A 14852-nucleotide genomic window follows, 5' to 3' on the forward strand; every position below is an offset into this window, starting at 1 on the left:
CATTCTCTCCACATGTAATGACATTTATTTCCCTTGCATGTAAAGAAATTTAAAACCTGATTTTTCAAGCGTTAGCCCGCCTTCGTGAAAACGGATTCACTATGAGAAAGGCTTCTCGTTTAAGTCTGCAACAAATCATCGATAGGCATTTTGGGCCTGTTATGTAAAGGAGCAGAAGAAGGTATGCGTACCGGTCCTTTATGCATGAGAATAGATGTGTTAAATATTAATTAAAACAAGGAAAACAATTTTATGAGAACTTTATTTTTGTTCTCCACCAGTTTGTGGTAAAACGGATTGTTAAAGTATGTTCTGAATGATAGCTTGTCAAAACGTTCATTCGCAATTATTTTTTCTAAACAATTCGGAACATTATTCACTGCCCGCTGTTCCTAAGACAGCGGCATAAGCAGTCAACAAATTGGCAGCCTGCCTTGTTTCCAACAACAACCGAGCTTCAATCAGCCAATCACGCGCAACATTTCTGGGCTCCCCGCGGAGCTGATTAACCAATCGTGTGGCTAGCTCCAGATCGCCATGGCGTAGGTAATAATCTGCGCGCGCAAGAAGATCAAAAGTGTCCGCACTTTCAGCATCAACAAGTTCCCCTTCTTTCACAGGATCGAATGAATCGAAAATAAAGAAAGATTGAAAGTAGGAAAGTAGGTGAGTCCAAGGAGACGCTCCATTATCTCCTATCATGGCCACACGACGGCACCATCTCCGCACTTTGTAAAAGCGACGCCTTATGTTTTCTTCATTCAACACTCCTCTGGTTACTGCCTCTTCAGGTAGGGATTTCAAAACTTGAGAAACCAGTGGATCATCAGCTGCAGCATCGTTGATAGCTGTCAGCTGGGCAAGGAGGGGACTGGGGCGGTCAACACCTCTGTCAATAGCTGAAGCCAGGGACTGGCAAGCTGCCCATAGTTTCTGAGACTGCTTATTCTGTTTCTCGATATCCGCTCGGCCTTCTACCACTGATTCCACACCTCGTAGATGAGCAAGGGCCCCGCTCAGTTGCGTCTCAAAGGCGGACTTTTCAGCATTCAACTTCTGCTGTAAATCTTCCTTGTGTCTATAGAGGAGTTAAATTGCCAAGTTAGTGTTTTTTGCCAGCCAAGGATTTAACTATACCCTTAAGTCTCCGGCAAGAGACAAGTGGAATTTTTCTAAGGCAATTGGAAGTAATGTGCAGAAAATTAGAATGGGATGGGAATCAGAATCACCTCACAAGGTAATATCACGTCATGCACTCTCTCTTTGTCTTGGAGGGAGGCTGGGGCATGGAAAGGGAAAAAGGGGTGAGAGGTTCCCGCCTTTTCCCTCTTTCCATCGTACAGCGCGCGCTGACTATCTTTTTAATTTTTGCTATTTTTATTGGAATACCCAGTGGTAGCCTCTGCGGAGGAGAGAGTGTTATGGACACAGCCTACCTAGGCTATCCAGGTGATCCTATCGAAGCAATTGTGATCTCCCCAGTCATCTGGATCGACCCGCATCGCATCAGAAGCGTTTCCATGGTTATGATCTTCTCGATCGCCTGAACACATTCTGGGGAAAGTTCGCCGATGGAGAGTTTCTGGGCAGTAGGGAGCTTAAGCAAAGACGTTTCTGAGCAACGCAAGTCAACCGGAAGTGGACGTTTTGCATGCTTGAGTAGTTAGTATGTGAAGATTTTCTGGGGAATCGTCTCTATAAGAGTAAAAACACTTAGAAATACACATTTGGAAGCCTCAAGGTATATTGAAAAGGAAAATGCCTCACTTCCGGTTGACTTGCGTCACTCAAAAACGTCTTTGCTTGAGCTAGCTAGTTTCTAAGGATATAGTCACGCACGAGTGGTGAAACAAACCTGTTGCCGAGTTCTTCAGCCTGCACCCGCAGCACCTCGGCTAGATGATCACCGTAGGCTGCTGCTTGGCGACGTAGCTGTTGACGAAGGGTTGACTCATGTACTTCCGCTAACTCAGCTTCCTGAGAATACAGAAATTAAAGTTCAACCGTCAAAAAGGCCCAGTAGTGGCTACACCCACAGCCTTAGCACTGCCACGTGGGCAAACTCCTTGGTAAGTGTGTTACCTATTTCAGTGTTATTAGCTAGTGGCGAGTCGAATTCATGGTGGTGAGTTTGTTGTCGGCAATCGACTTTTTGGTCGCGAGATCATTAAGGTCTGGTGGTGAGATGACCGTATTCCGTCACGTTTTAAATAACACTATTGGTTTGTTGGTTGTCACTCTCACTGCTATAGTTAGCGATTTATCATTGGCAACTTTTTTTTTCTCGTGAAGCACGAACAAGATCTTAACTGTAAATTCACCACAACTGTCAGAACTAAAACGATGTTTGCATTTGAACAACAAAGAGGTTTCCTAAAGTGTAGGCGGTGTAAGAAGCAGGAAATTAGTCTGCTGGTTTACTGGTCAGCTTCATGTTTGATATACAAGTACTCAATCTATGACCACGACGGCACGGAAATGCCATTTACCACTACATTTACACCACTGGATTATGGATAATGGATACTGAAGTAACAAAGTTTGTTTCGAGTTGCTTTAGAATACCCGGCCTCTTTGAAGCAATACTAGTCAACTGCTCCTGTGGTCCCGTAGTGTCAGTTCACGATCCTGTTGTCTTTTAGTCACTAAATTTATTTCAAAAGAGAGGTAGAACGACTGCTCCTGCAGTCCTGCAGACCTACAGTACATGAATTTAACGATGATACATAAAGTGTTTGAATTTATTATTGCATTTGTTATGTAACGTTTGACGACTACGGGAGCAACTTTAAACGAATTGAGTAAGCAGGGCCCAGTTGTTCGAAGGCCGATTAGCGTTTAGCCCAGGGTTAAATTTAACCCTGGTTTCTTTTTGTTGTGTTCAAAAGCATTTTCTCGGATAATTTTCTCTGTTAATTTTAGAGCTTCCAATCATCAACTTGTAGACAAAAAGAATTAAAACTGAAATGCTTTTTAAGCTTTCAAATATGAATTCAAATTTCGCACTAACACTGGGTTATCTTAACCCAGATTTGAACAACTCGGCCCAGGAGACGAGAAGAGTCAAGTTTATGTCTCGGCTCCTTTCTTTAACAGTAACAAAACCTTTTGAGCCACTTTTCAATTCAATTTTTCCTACCTTCTTTTTCAAGCTCGTTTCAAACTCAGCCATCATCCTTTCTGCTTCTTGCTTTAGTTTGAGCTCAGTTAACTTGGCGTCTTCCTCGCGCTGCACTTTAAGTGAATGATCCAGCCTCTTTTGTTCTTCTGCCTGGTAATTGGACAGTTCTTTGGTCAGCTGCTCAAGCCTTTTGCGAGCATATGCCAATAACACCGACTCGGATCTGTTTTCAAGATCAATGCAAAAGCGTTTAGCTGCTTGAAAAGCAAGTGGTCGTATGGCGATACCCAATTTTGATGGGCGCAAATGATTCATAGGTCCCACGCGAGGTGCCCTTTCTTCCCTACCAATCCCATGACCACCCATGACAGGTAAACAAGAGGAGGTTATCACTGCCAGAGACTACTACACGTACGTGAAACAAGAGCTAGATCAGAGAAGGGGTCTACTGTTTTTCTTCCCAATCAGGAAAGACTAGGATGTCTAACCATTTGCATGTGTGGAACAAAGGCAGCACATTCTGTTCGGTTAAGACCCTGAATATGGATCTGGCACGGGACTGGCTCCTTCTACAACATGGTCCATTCCTTGCCATGATGTGGTGGCATTGACCAGGAGATCTATGCCATCGAGATGACTAGCTCCTGGTATGGTTACCCAAGCTGGACAGGTCAAAGGGTAGAAGCTGGTCTTATTTGGACCTCCTCCATCCTGGTTGAATAGGTTTGCATGGGGCCAGCACTGCTATCTAGAAACATTCTTGTTGCAGAAGCATAGATGAAAAGCCAACATCAACCCATCTTGTGAATTAAGAACAACCCAGAGCCAAGTTATGGAATGTTTTTGATAGCCTAAGCCCATTAGGAGCCAAGGGCCTAAGGAAATACGTAAGTAAGCTGCCTCCTTAACCATTTCAGCTAAACAGTCATCGGTTGATCTATTACTGATGTAATTCAATTGTACAGTTTTTTTAACCGGCTCAACCACCTCAACTCTCATACAATTCCAATTAAGCTTGTTTAAACGTTTCCCCTTAAAGATCCCTCTCCTACTTAGGAGTTTAATTTACCTGTATAATTGTCTGTAAAGAGTACGGTGGAACCTCTATTCAGGGGACACCCTTGGGGCCAAGGGAAGTGTCCCCTGAACAGACGTGTCTCCTGAATGGAGGTTGGGCTGGGCTTTGTTAATAATTAGCCAACAAATAAAATATAACTCTTTTATTTTGACTCAATTCAGGATTGGTTTGGGACACCAATATGGCCTCGGATGCATTACTTTGGGACACCAATATGGCAGATGTGACATCCTGTTAAAAAATATAGAGCCTTTTCACTCACGTGGCCAGCAGCTATGCAAATTTATTGGCACAAAAGAAAGGTTTTAACATAAGAAAAAGTTTAACTCCCACAGGACTGGTTTGGGACACCAACATGGCTGCCGTTTCATTGTTTTGGGACACCAATAATTATGGCGGATGTGACATCATGTGAAAAAAAAATGCTGTATAGAATCACAATTAGGGCAAACGTGTTCTCACTTGACTTGCCATTGACTATCTATTATACATGTAGCTATACTATTAAAAATAGTAAGTCAGAATAATAATTATTATTTTAGATAGTTTTAATTGTCGCATTCCCAGACTTGAGGAATAAATTATCAACTTGAATCTGACATTTATAGTTCGCACTTACAAGATTGGCTCAGACAATAAAACTGTCACAAATCTTATCTCACTTACTTTCTCAGAAGTGACTTTGTTTACAGCTCTCATAAAAAGTCAGCACTTTTTATCAACACTAACAAATGTGCAAGTAACTTAAAAGTAAAAAAAAAATGCAATTTTAAAACCTATCATTTTGTGCACTAAAGTGCTTTTCACTTGTTAGAAAAACAAAAACAATTAAGGACAGTATTTCACTAAAAAGGAGGGTTTCTGCCAAATGCCAGGGATGTCACTAAGATTTCAAGTTGCCGAGTAAATACAACAAGAAGGTGGGGAATAAAACGGCTTGAGATTTCTTTTAGTTCTATTTTTCTTCTATTTTCCAATGAAAGAAGCCGGGGGCCGGGTTCATAGTAGCTGGGGGAAATTCCCAGCCCCTGCCTCTCAATGACAGCCCTGAAATACACTTGCATGTACCTGACATTCTTGTCCTTGACAGCACCCTCACCAGTTTGTGCTGACAATGCACCAGGTATAATGTCTAATAGCTCTTTCTTAAACATCTCTTTGCTTTCTTGAAAATCCTTCTGATGCCCTTCCAACACTGCAGCCTCTGCTTTACTTTGCTGCATATCTAAAGCTGCTTTCTGAACATCATAGCTAACTCGAGCTGCTTCTGCCGTTGCAGTGGTTCCTGCTTCACTAGCACCAGCAGTTTCAGCTTCTTTGATCATAGAATGCAGCTTTTCTACTTCTTCGTTTACTCTTACCTACACAAACAAAAGGGTTGACTGAGGGTTGGCCAAAGAAACACAAGTATGGATGCCATAATGTTGCAGCTTTATCATACAATAAATTATTTATGTGGTTAGTCATCAGATGGAGATTCACTGAGCAGCATTAAGCTTTTTGCATGTTCCAGTTCTTACTAACTACATGTACACAGCTCTTTTCTTGTACTTCTGCAGGGCTACTTCACCTTATCACTCTTGGAAGTGGCCACAAGTAAAAATTTGACGAAAATTTCCAAATTTCATTTCCATTTTATAATTAAAGAAAGTACTATTGGATTTACTTGGATGGCCAAATCACATAATTTCATCCAGAAACTCATAAGTTTGAACTGCGTTGGAAGATCCATCATTTACTTTGGGAGTGAAAGGTTAATTTTTATGTAATGTGGCAAAACATGTGACAAAGGTATGTACATGTTACAGGTCAAAATTAAATTCAGGTCAATTTTTTTTAACTTACAGTAGGTTGATTCTCAATTTCTCTTTGTCTCCTAGACAAAGGAAATTGAGAGTCAGCCTAGGTTAACCTGAATATAGTATTATTTTGACCTGCACCATAGACAGTACAACAACTATACTGGATAAATAGACTAACCTCTTGCAATGGTTAGATTTTTTGAGAAATCTGTAGTTCCAGAGGAAGACACCACAGTGGTCTACAAACATTGTTTCACATACCTGTGCAGCTTTGGCTGCAGCAACACAGTCTGTTGCAACCTTTTGAGAATTCAGCACCATATCACTAAGATCCTTCAAACTTCCTTCCTGTTGTGACTGAGCCAAAGCAGCCTTGAGTTGCTCAACATGGGCTTTGACAGCGCCTGCTGCTTTCTGATGTGCTTCTACGGCATCTTGACCAATGGCTTGTAATTTGGCAAGGGCCTGATGAACCATGAGTTCCATGGCTGTTTTATCGACCATTGTTTCAACTTCCTTTTCTGTAAGGCTAGTATCCACTTCTGCTGCATTCAAGGATTAAAAAAACCTGTTACTACTGTATCATATCATACTCTTCTAAGTTCTCCACCACCTACAGCTTCTATTAAAGATTAAAGGTTTAAAGGTTTGTCTACTGTGGAAAGTGCAACTAGAATTTAAATAGAACCTAATAGGATTATAAACCCCAACTGGGCAAGAGGCAACCAGTTGGCTATTTTCAAGTGTTGCCAAGGATTTGAAATTGGGACGACCAAGATCAAATCCAGGGAGTGGCCAGAGCAGGATTTGGACCCGGGAAGGCCGGATTGCCAGTCCAACAGTCCTGACCACTCAGCCACACTGCCTCCTCTTTGCTACCCTTCAAAACAAAATAGTGTCTCATGAGTGTTTCAGTATAAAACAGGAAGCAGAGTTGTGCTCATTTACATACAACTCTCATCTAGACAACTCAAATTAACAGCAACGTCATAAAAACCCAAAATGCTTAGCTGGTTTCACATCAGATTTGTACAGATTTACACTTGCTTGCCATTGGCTCACTACTGTAAATGAACATAAAGATCTGCTGGTCACATTACTATTTTTATCTTTTACATTATTTAACAAATAAAGACACCCTGAAATGGTTGAATAAGCTCTGTTCTGTTATTAATCATACAGGTAGCGGGTATGAAAGAAGTTTAAGGGAAACAAATGACATACAGTAGTTGACTGTTTCTGCCTACTTCTTGAGTGCTCCAGCTGCTTCCTAAACAGTCAGGCTTCTTTGTTGGTTTTATAATAAAGAAACTGTTAAATTTCCCATGCATTACTTTCTAATATTAAAAAACAACTACATGTATTGCGAAAGCATTAGATCTGTGTTTTATGCCCTCATAAGCACCCTTTCTCAACCAATCAGAGTGTTCGTTATATCTGAACTTTATTAATCATCAAATAACACAGCTATCCTAACCTCTAATTTCCTGCAACTCAACTTGTTTCTCCTTTTCACCTGACTCCCCTGATTGCTTTGATATTTTATCTGCTTTCGCAGCATCAGCCTCTTTCTCAACAGATGCAGCAACATCAAGGTCTATAGATGATACTCCAATATGGTCTAGCACTGATACTGCTGCTGTCGCGGACTCCACCTTATCCCGCTCACTTTTTGGTGGCTGCTGTACAGTTACAGTGTCATGAGAAGAATCAGGTTTGGTCTCAGTTTTATGATTAACCTGTCTAGCTTCTTTCTCCACTGTAGAGGCTATTGCAAGATCTACTGCTGAGATGGCTGTTTGATCAATTGATGAAACCGATGCTATTGGCTCTTTCTTTCCAGCTACAGAATTGGCAGGTTTTTTGAGAGGAAAAGCATCATCCTAAGAAAGATAAAAGTAAAGCAATGTACTCAAAGTTCACATGCATTGCAAATGCAGAGAAGATGCATTCCATGCCCATATTTTGATGTTTCACACTCGAACAGCTTTTGCATTATATTTTAATTTAGTAGCAAAAACAAGCGTTGCTGTGTTTAAAGTTTTCAAAGACATAATCAGTCTAGAAACATTTTTGACTAAATTTCCTAAGCAATTTGTTGGACAGTGTTTGGTGTATTTCAACAAACCATCCAACACTACCCAACATCATCTCCCTTTGTCGGATGGTGCTGAATCGGTTGAACACTTCAAGACCCTTTCTAAATTTTACAAAACAGATGCATTGTACAAAATGATCAGATGTCACATAATTTTTATTGCTTTACCTTCTGAGCACCAAGATTTAAAGGCTCACTGGAAAATGGCAGTTTTCTAGCATCTTCTTGAACATTAGTTTGTTTTGTTCCTGCTCGCTGATTTTGGTTATCTAAATATGAATTTAAGGAGCTGAGTAATGGTTCAATAACTGGGAGATTTTCCTGCACCAGATGGCGGAATTCAGTACTGTAATGATATCCTAGTGCAGCCCCAGCCAGACTTCCGCCGCACACAGCCGTTACTCCTCCTATTATCTTCCAGGTTGATGAGCTTTTTGTTGACCTTGAAACAAGGATATACAGAAAGTTCTTTTTTTAAGCAGAATAACAAGTAACCGGCTAGCAGCAGAGGAGGAGCGAATAGTATCCCATGATGCATTTTTCCAGATGCATTACGCAATATCGCAGTCATGGCAGATTCCATCGTGAAATAAGGTCGTTTTCTCGTCGCCTTTTTTCTCATTTGTGTTCCAGTAAAAGTAAGAAAATTGCATTACTTTGTTATTTGACATGACTTCTCCGATTTGCAATGGCTTAAGAGCGACATTACAACATAGAAACATTTATTTTCATTGTTTCACTTAGTCTTCTTATCACAAAGTGTTCAGTGACCCACAACAAGGTCATGAATATTTGCGATTTTTTGGATTATATGTTGAAGTCTTCCAAACGTGGACCTCACGCCGGCAAATTGAGGTCCTGAATATTGTACAGGCTAAGAAGTACCCAGAAGTACCCACATTTTGAAGACTTTTTTATCGAGCAAAGATGGCGGAAATTTCGTATCTTTTATCACATTTCAACGCCATGTGTGATAATATATGTGTTGTATGTGTAAAGCCTGCTGAAGGCTACATCTGTTGGGCGCTTTCAAGAGCACTTTATGCCGAAGCAATCACTTTGTATTTTCATAGTGGTTATTTTTAAAAGGAATTTGACTATAATTATTTTAATTAGAACAGGGAGCGGTAAATATTACCGTGTGTTTCAGTGTGATAGGAACCCAGACAAAGGTGCCACGCAGCATGCAAGCGGCACAACGAGGTACAACGCTAAACAAGCCTGCTCAGAAATTGAAAAAAATATATATCAGAAACTTTAATTATTCAAAAGAACAGATCAGTATTCTGGTCAGGAAATTTCCTTGAAGATTGCGTGAGTCAGTACCGGGTAGATTCAGAGGATTGTTTGTCGCATCGATAGGTTAAATTTTATTTGTAACTGCAGTTGTAAATTGAGCTCCTTTGAGCGCGATGCTGAAATAAATCCTCCTTTGGCAATTACCTTCACAGCGTAGCGGCTGTTTTGTTGGAGCCACTTTTTAGATCAGTCATGGTTTCGTTTCTCCTGGTGAACCTTTCAGTTGCCAAGTCTCATACTTTGTGTTTGTAGTTGCGACCGAGCGCACAAGTAGTTCTCGACAGACCAGTGAAACAAATGTAACCCTTCAAAGTAACGTTGAAATTCTTCTTTAAAGCACAATGAATATCTGCTAACTCAATATTCTCAAAAGCAGAAGCTGCTGAACCGAAACATGTTTGGAAACCATACACATCGAGCACTACATGATGTTCATTACGCGCGTGCTGAAGAGTAGTGATCATGATATGTCACGTACGCAGTGATAATATAACATGAAACAAGGTGCATCATGGGATACTATTCGCTCCTCCTCTGGGCTAGCAGAGTCCTTTTGATCTTTCCTAGATAAGTCAGACTTATCTAGAAAAGATCCTGGCTTATCTAGGAAAGATCGAAGCAACTCAGCTAGCAGGGTAAATAACATGACAACGTAGGCAGAATACTAAAGACAACACATTGGTAACAGTAAACCCACGCATCCAGCCATCTGTTCAGGGGGAGGAGCAAGGGTTCGTTTCCCGATCAGCGGCTGGTGATCAAGCCCAAGGTATAACTTGTGCTGAATACATTGACACTAAGGGAACTCCTAAATGACTAGACTGAACTCGCATCATCAGAGCATGAGGTCAACCTTGAATTGCATTCTATGGGTGCTTGGACTTACATACGATAACTGAAAACGCTTGGCTGATTTTTACGTGTACCTTACCCACTAAAAAGACCATCCATTTAGTTTATTTACACATCAATATTGTAATGTGTATAAGTATTATTACGCATGTTTTTATGAACTTACTTGGGCGGATTTTTTGCTGTTGATTTACACCTGTAGTAAAGATAAAGAATTCGTGACACTTTGTACAATGAATCGTGACTTGTTAATCTTGAGTGAACAATAGATCAATTACTAGCTTGATAGGAACCGGAAATATGATCCCTATTGTGTAAGCAAGCGTGCAAAAATGTGCATCGTGTAAAGTAGATAGTTAGATGTGCCTTCCGATCGGAATAACGTAAAAGTTACAAGCTACACCCTTTAAACTGATAAGATTTTGTGTAGGATGGAATGATTACTCAAACCTAGCCGCTCAGGATTTACGTAAGTAATGTAGGTGTAATAGTGTTTTAAGCTTTCAATCGAATTAGGGTGTTTACTAGAAAGGAAACCACATGCATTCCCTACTATATTTTCCCACGTATGATTTAGCTACCAATATGTATAAAAGTACCTTGATTTAGCAATAAACGATGAATGTGAATGTGATCAAGACTTGAGTGTGTGCAAGTCTCTTAGAATATTGATAGCCCGAAACCGGCCAGGTCTAGAGATATTCAAGCAGTCGACAGTCGACACTTATCTGTTGGCCACGAAATCAACTCCCGTTTACAACACACCTTTGTAACTTCAATTGTAAGGATTTCTTTGATGGACATATTTGGCCCTTAAAAATAATAAGAAAATAGAGCAGAAAAGTCGAAAATAAATTGCAAGTTAGTAAACTTCAAGCTAAGTGGAGATCAAGTCCCTAGCTAAAACTAGCCCTAAAAATAAGAAACCAAAAATTTGATCCACTCATTCATTGTCGATTTAAGCAAAATGATTACAAACCTTTGAGTGAGTAGGTCTTGATATCTTTGCAACACTTTGAAACACTGAGGTCCTTGTACTTTTGACTCGAAACATTGTCACAAAGTACAAGATACAAGATGGCGGACAGTTTTTCTACACTCGTTCCAGACTTCTTCGGTTTCTCTTGATTAAGTTTCTGATTGGCTAAAAGTAATAGGTAATTTGGCGGGAAAACAACAACAACTTGTTGATATCAGTGATTTGAGTTTTGCGTCGCCATTCATCTTTCGATTCTGAAACTTTTACCTTGTAATACGGTAAAATGTCCAATCAGAAAAAGATCTCCAGTTTCTTTAACACCTCAGGCACAAAAAGGAGCGCAGAAAATGCCGGAGTAACGACAGATTCGCCCCAAACCAAGTGCTCCAAGACAGACGATCAGAGCTCGCCTGCGTCGAATCCGAGGCCGGTATCAAATCTCTCACCTGAGCAGAGAGAACGCATGGAAGCCAACCGAAAGGAGGCAGAAAAGAGACTACTTGCCAATAAAAGTCCTCAATATTTTGGAGAGTCTTGGAGAAATGCTTTAGCGGCAGAGTTTGGCAAGGAATACTTTATGAAAGTAAGCGTAAGATGTGTGGAATTAATAGTGAAGCTGAAGCTTTCGAGGCGATATTAAAAATCAGTCAAAATTAAACGCTTTACTTTCTTCTGTTTTAAGCTTTGTAATTTTGTAAAGGAAGAAAGATCTCGCAAGACTGTCTATCCCCCAGGTAAGAAAGAAAACAATGTACTTTACTTTGGGAGCAGGGGGGGGGGGGGGCGGGGCGAGGAGAGGGTGGGATTGGGACTGATTGCTCATTGTCCACTGATTGTACATGTTATTCTATGGTCATTGAAGATAAACATACTGTATACCATTTTTCAATAAGAAGGGGTGTTAAGAGTGGGGGGGTGGGTGGGGATACTAGGGGGGACAGTGCTTAATTTAAGGGCAGCACTAGCATACTTAATTATTTTAACCTCGAGGGATGTAGCACTTATTTGAGGTGGGGCATTAATTTGAGCATTTACATGTTAGACATGAAGAATGTATGATTCACCTCTGAATCTCAAGTTGACTGATTTCTTCCTGCAAACCTCAGGGCCACAAACAAACAAAGCTGTCACTATAGGCAGGGGGCTAGGAATTTCCACAGCTTCTATGAATGTAACACCGAGCTCCTACCATAGGACACAAGAGCAAATCGAACCCCCCAAAAAATCACATAGTGAAGCATGGTGTTTAAGCATGACGTTTTGGGCCGGTAGGTCTTTACATCAAGTACTACGATAATAATAATTATTATTTGTGGTCTTGACGATGACTTGCTAATAACAATTGCTTGTTTCTTCATTGCAGAAAGGGATGTGTTCACCTGGACTCTGCAGTGTAATATAAAACAGGTACCCAAGGCTTGTGCTGCCAGATTTCTGATTTGTCAAACATTTTGTACTTCCCGTACTATTGCAAAGAATTACTCCTGCCCCACTGCAGCCCTTTTGCTCCTAGAAATTATACTCTGTCGTCATAGTTTTTTTGTTATCTGTTATGAAGTCTTGTCTTTGTTGAAGAGAAGCAAAGATAATAGCTAGAGGGAGGCCTGAGTATCAAAGCACCAACCACCCTTTTCATTCACTACTTTATGTAGATGTTATTGAATGTTGTTTCTTGCATTTCACTAAGGTTAAAGTTGTGATTATTGGCCAAGACCCTTATCATGGACCAAGGCAGGCACATGGTAATATTCTTAATATAAACACTGTGGTTAATAAATAGTGTAAAGTACAATTTCCTCACTGAAATCCCTGTGACAAAGCAGGGCAAGGCAAGGTGACAATCAACATTTTACACTTACTCTCTCTTGTCATCATCATCAGCATCATCATTATCATTATCTCACCATCATAATTATCATCATCTTTATTTGTTCAGGATATTAGGTCTGGATCAAGTTTTGGATCTGTCACTTTTGTTCTCACTTTGTACATTTAATGCATTTGTACAAATAATGTTTCTTTCTTTGTTTGTTTGTTGTTTTTTTTTTATAACAGGGCTATGTTTCAGTGTTCCCCCTGGTGTTGCTATACCACCAAGGTAAGTTGAAACATGTACTGTACAGAGGCTTGCTAAAATTGCAGATCAATTCCCCAGAAATATAGGTGAATTTTAAAGTAGACGAAAAAGAGTAACCTCTAATTTCAAACCTAAGAAATTTATGACTAATCAATTTACCAGACTTTATTCTACATGTTAGGTTTCTCCTTTGTTCTCTTCTGAAAACTAATCCTTTCATGGGTAGAAGTCTAGCATGCAGTGGGTAGTTTTGCCAGAAGAGGGAAAGCACGTGATACCATACCTCTTTGTGTTAATTTTTTGGCGGGTAAGAGTTTGGTTTGGTCAAGAAAATATCATAGGATTGGTGTATGTTGTGTACAGTAGGGTGTACAGTGTATGCATATAATAGGCAGGTATACATGTAGACATTTGTTTATGGGCATCTTTTAAACTATAGTTTAGTGAACATCTACAAGGAGCTGACCAATGACATTGAAGATTTCCAAGCACCCAAGCATGGGTATCTGATGGGCTGGGCTAAGCAGGGTAGGTACAGTGAACAGTGCCATGCAATACTTACATGCCATTATAGGCATCAACAAAACCTGGATTGTATCAACCACATAACTCACTGTTCCTTGAAAAGTCCTTGAAAAGTCCGTAGAAAATGGTTCCAATTTTTTGTATGAACCCTGCTTTTAGGGATAGGGTTACAGGGGTTGATTTGATCTGGCTCAATCCAGGTTTGGCCAATGGCCTTCCATTATAATATAATTAATTAATAAATCAAGAAATCATTGATGCAACAAATTTTTTTTTTTTTAATGTCCTCCTCTTTAGGTGTTCTGTTGTTAAATGCATGCTTAACAGTTGTTGCTTCACAAGCAAATTCACATAAAGACAAGGTACAGTAAAACTAACGTATTTTTTTCATTCTATACCAGTAGTTAAACTATCTAGTATATTCTAACCCAATAATTAAACTATGCAGTTGTATATGTTGTGGTTCAATTTTATCCTTGGTTGAAATTTTCTTTTCTTTTGTTTTTGGGTATGGTAATGTATGATAATAACATGATAATGAGTTTCAAACAAAAGGAAAGAAAATTTGAACCAAGGATAAAATTGAACCACAACATATACATCATGTGATCAAACAGGATAACCCAAACTTCTGCTAGGTTGGTTAAAAAATATAAAAAAGACCCATGAAATTCAATTAAACTAAAAATCAACTTACTGATATGTCTTCATTAATTCAGCCATTACATATATTTAGGAAATATTATTCTCTGAAGAATTTCAACATAATATTTTAGGGTTGGGAAAAATTTACAGATGCTGTGATAAGATGGATAAATTCCAACCTCAGCAGTGTGGTGTTCCTGCTTTGGGGTTCATATGCTCAGAAGAAAGGCAGCTTTATTGACAAGGTATGGGTTAGTTTAATGCTGCAGCTACCACAATTGTTCACATTTACAGTAGTTTTCTTTTGTTGCAGATGATTTGGTCACCAAATTGTCTAGGGAAGATTAAAAACACATTGCATTAACATTACCCCACA

General features: G+C 39.8%; 2 protein-coding genes across 3 annotated transcripts in view; one reads left to right on the plus strand and one right to left on the minus strand.

Annotated features, from left to right (window-relative positions):
- Positions 1 to 245: 245 nt before the first annotated feature.
- LOC140935614 (MICOS complex subunit MIC60-like) lies at positions 246 to 11354 on the minus strand. 2 transcript variants are annotated; one of them, XM_073385180.1, is made up of 10 exons: positions 11230 to 11354; positions 11016 to 11062; positions 10417 to 10446; positions 8268 to 8541; positions 7479 to 7884; positions 6263 to 6543; positions 5268 to 5560; positions 3140 to 3344; positions 1856 to 1977; positions 246 to 1078 (listed from the first exon to the last, which is right to left on the minus strand). In XM_073385180.1, the coding sequence occupies exons 1-10, from the start codon at positions 11302 to 11304 to the stop codon at positions 373 to 375; spliced, it is 2439 nt and encodes an 812-aa protein (XP_073241281.1). In that variant the 5' UTR covers positions 11305 to 11354; the 3' UTR covers positions 246 to 372. The 2 variants fall into 2 exon arrangements, with proteins under 2 accessions (XP_073241281.1, XP_073241280.1); XM_073385179.1 differs by having other exon boundaries at positions 6263 to 6546.
- A 91-nt stretch (positions 11355 to 11445) lies between these two features.
- Positions 11446 to 14852, plus strand: part of LOC140934037 (uracil-DNA glycosylase-like) — a 5025-nt gene continuing 1618 nt past the window's right edge. The window contains exons 1-8 of the mRNA XM_073383719.1: positions 11446 to 11812; positions 11912 to 11963; positions 12593 to 12636; positions 12917 to 12971; positions 13285 to 13327; positions 13746 to 13834; positions 14129 to 14193; positions 14608 to 14721. Of these exons, the coding sequence (XP_073239820.1) occupies positions 11513 to 11812; positions 11912 to 11963; positions 12593 to 12636; positions 12917 to 12971; positions 13285 to 13327; positions 13746 to 13834; positions 14129 to 14193; positions 14608 to 14721 (762 nt within the window). The 5' untranslated portion in view covers positions 11446 to 11512. The remainder of the gene's footprint in view (positions 11813 to 11911; positions 11964 to 12592; positions 12637 to 12916; positions 12972 to 13284; positions 13328 to 13745; positions 13835 to 14128; positions 14194 to 14607; positions 14722 to 14852) is intronic.

The sequence above is a fragment of the Porites lutea genome, chromosome 4 (genome assembly GCF_958299795.1).
Source record: "Porites lutea chromosome 4, jaPorLute2.1, whole genome shotgun sequence".
NCBI lineage: Eukaryota > Metazoa > Cnidaria > Anthozoa > Scleractinia > Poritidae > Porites > Porites lutea.

Bases quoted from the DNA above. Each gene is read 5' to 3' on its own strand.
- LOC140935614 (XM_073385179.1), bottom strand. From the start codon at position 11,304: ATGTTTCGAGTCAAAAGTACAAGGACCTCAGTGTTTCAAAGTGTTGCA. The intron at 7,885-8,267 runs GTAAAGCAATAA...TATCTTTCTTAG, and splicing joins TAAATCTTGGTGCTCAGAAG to GATGATGCTTTTCCTCTCAA. The intron at 6,547-7,478 runs GTTAGGATAGCT...CCTTGAATGCAG, and splicing joins TGAGTTGCAGGAAATTAGAG to CAGAAGTGGATACTAGCCTT.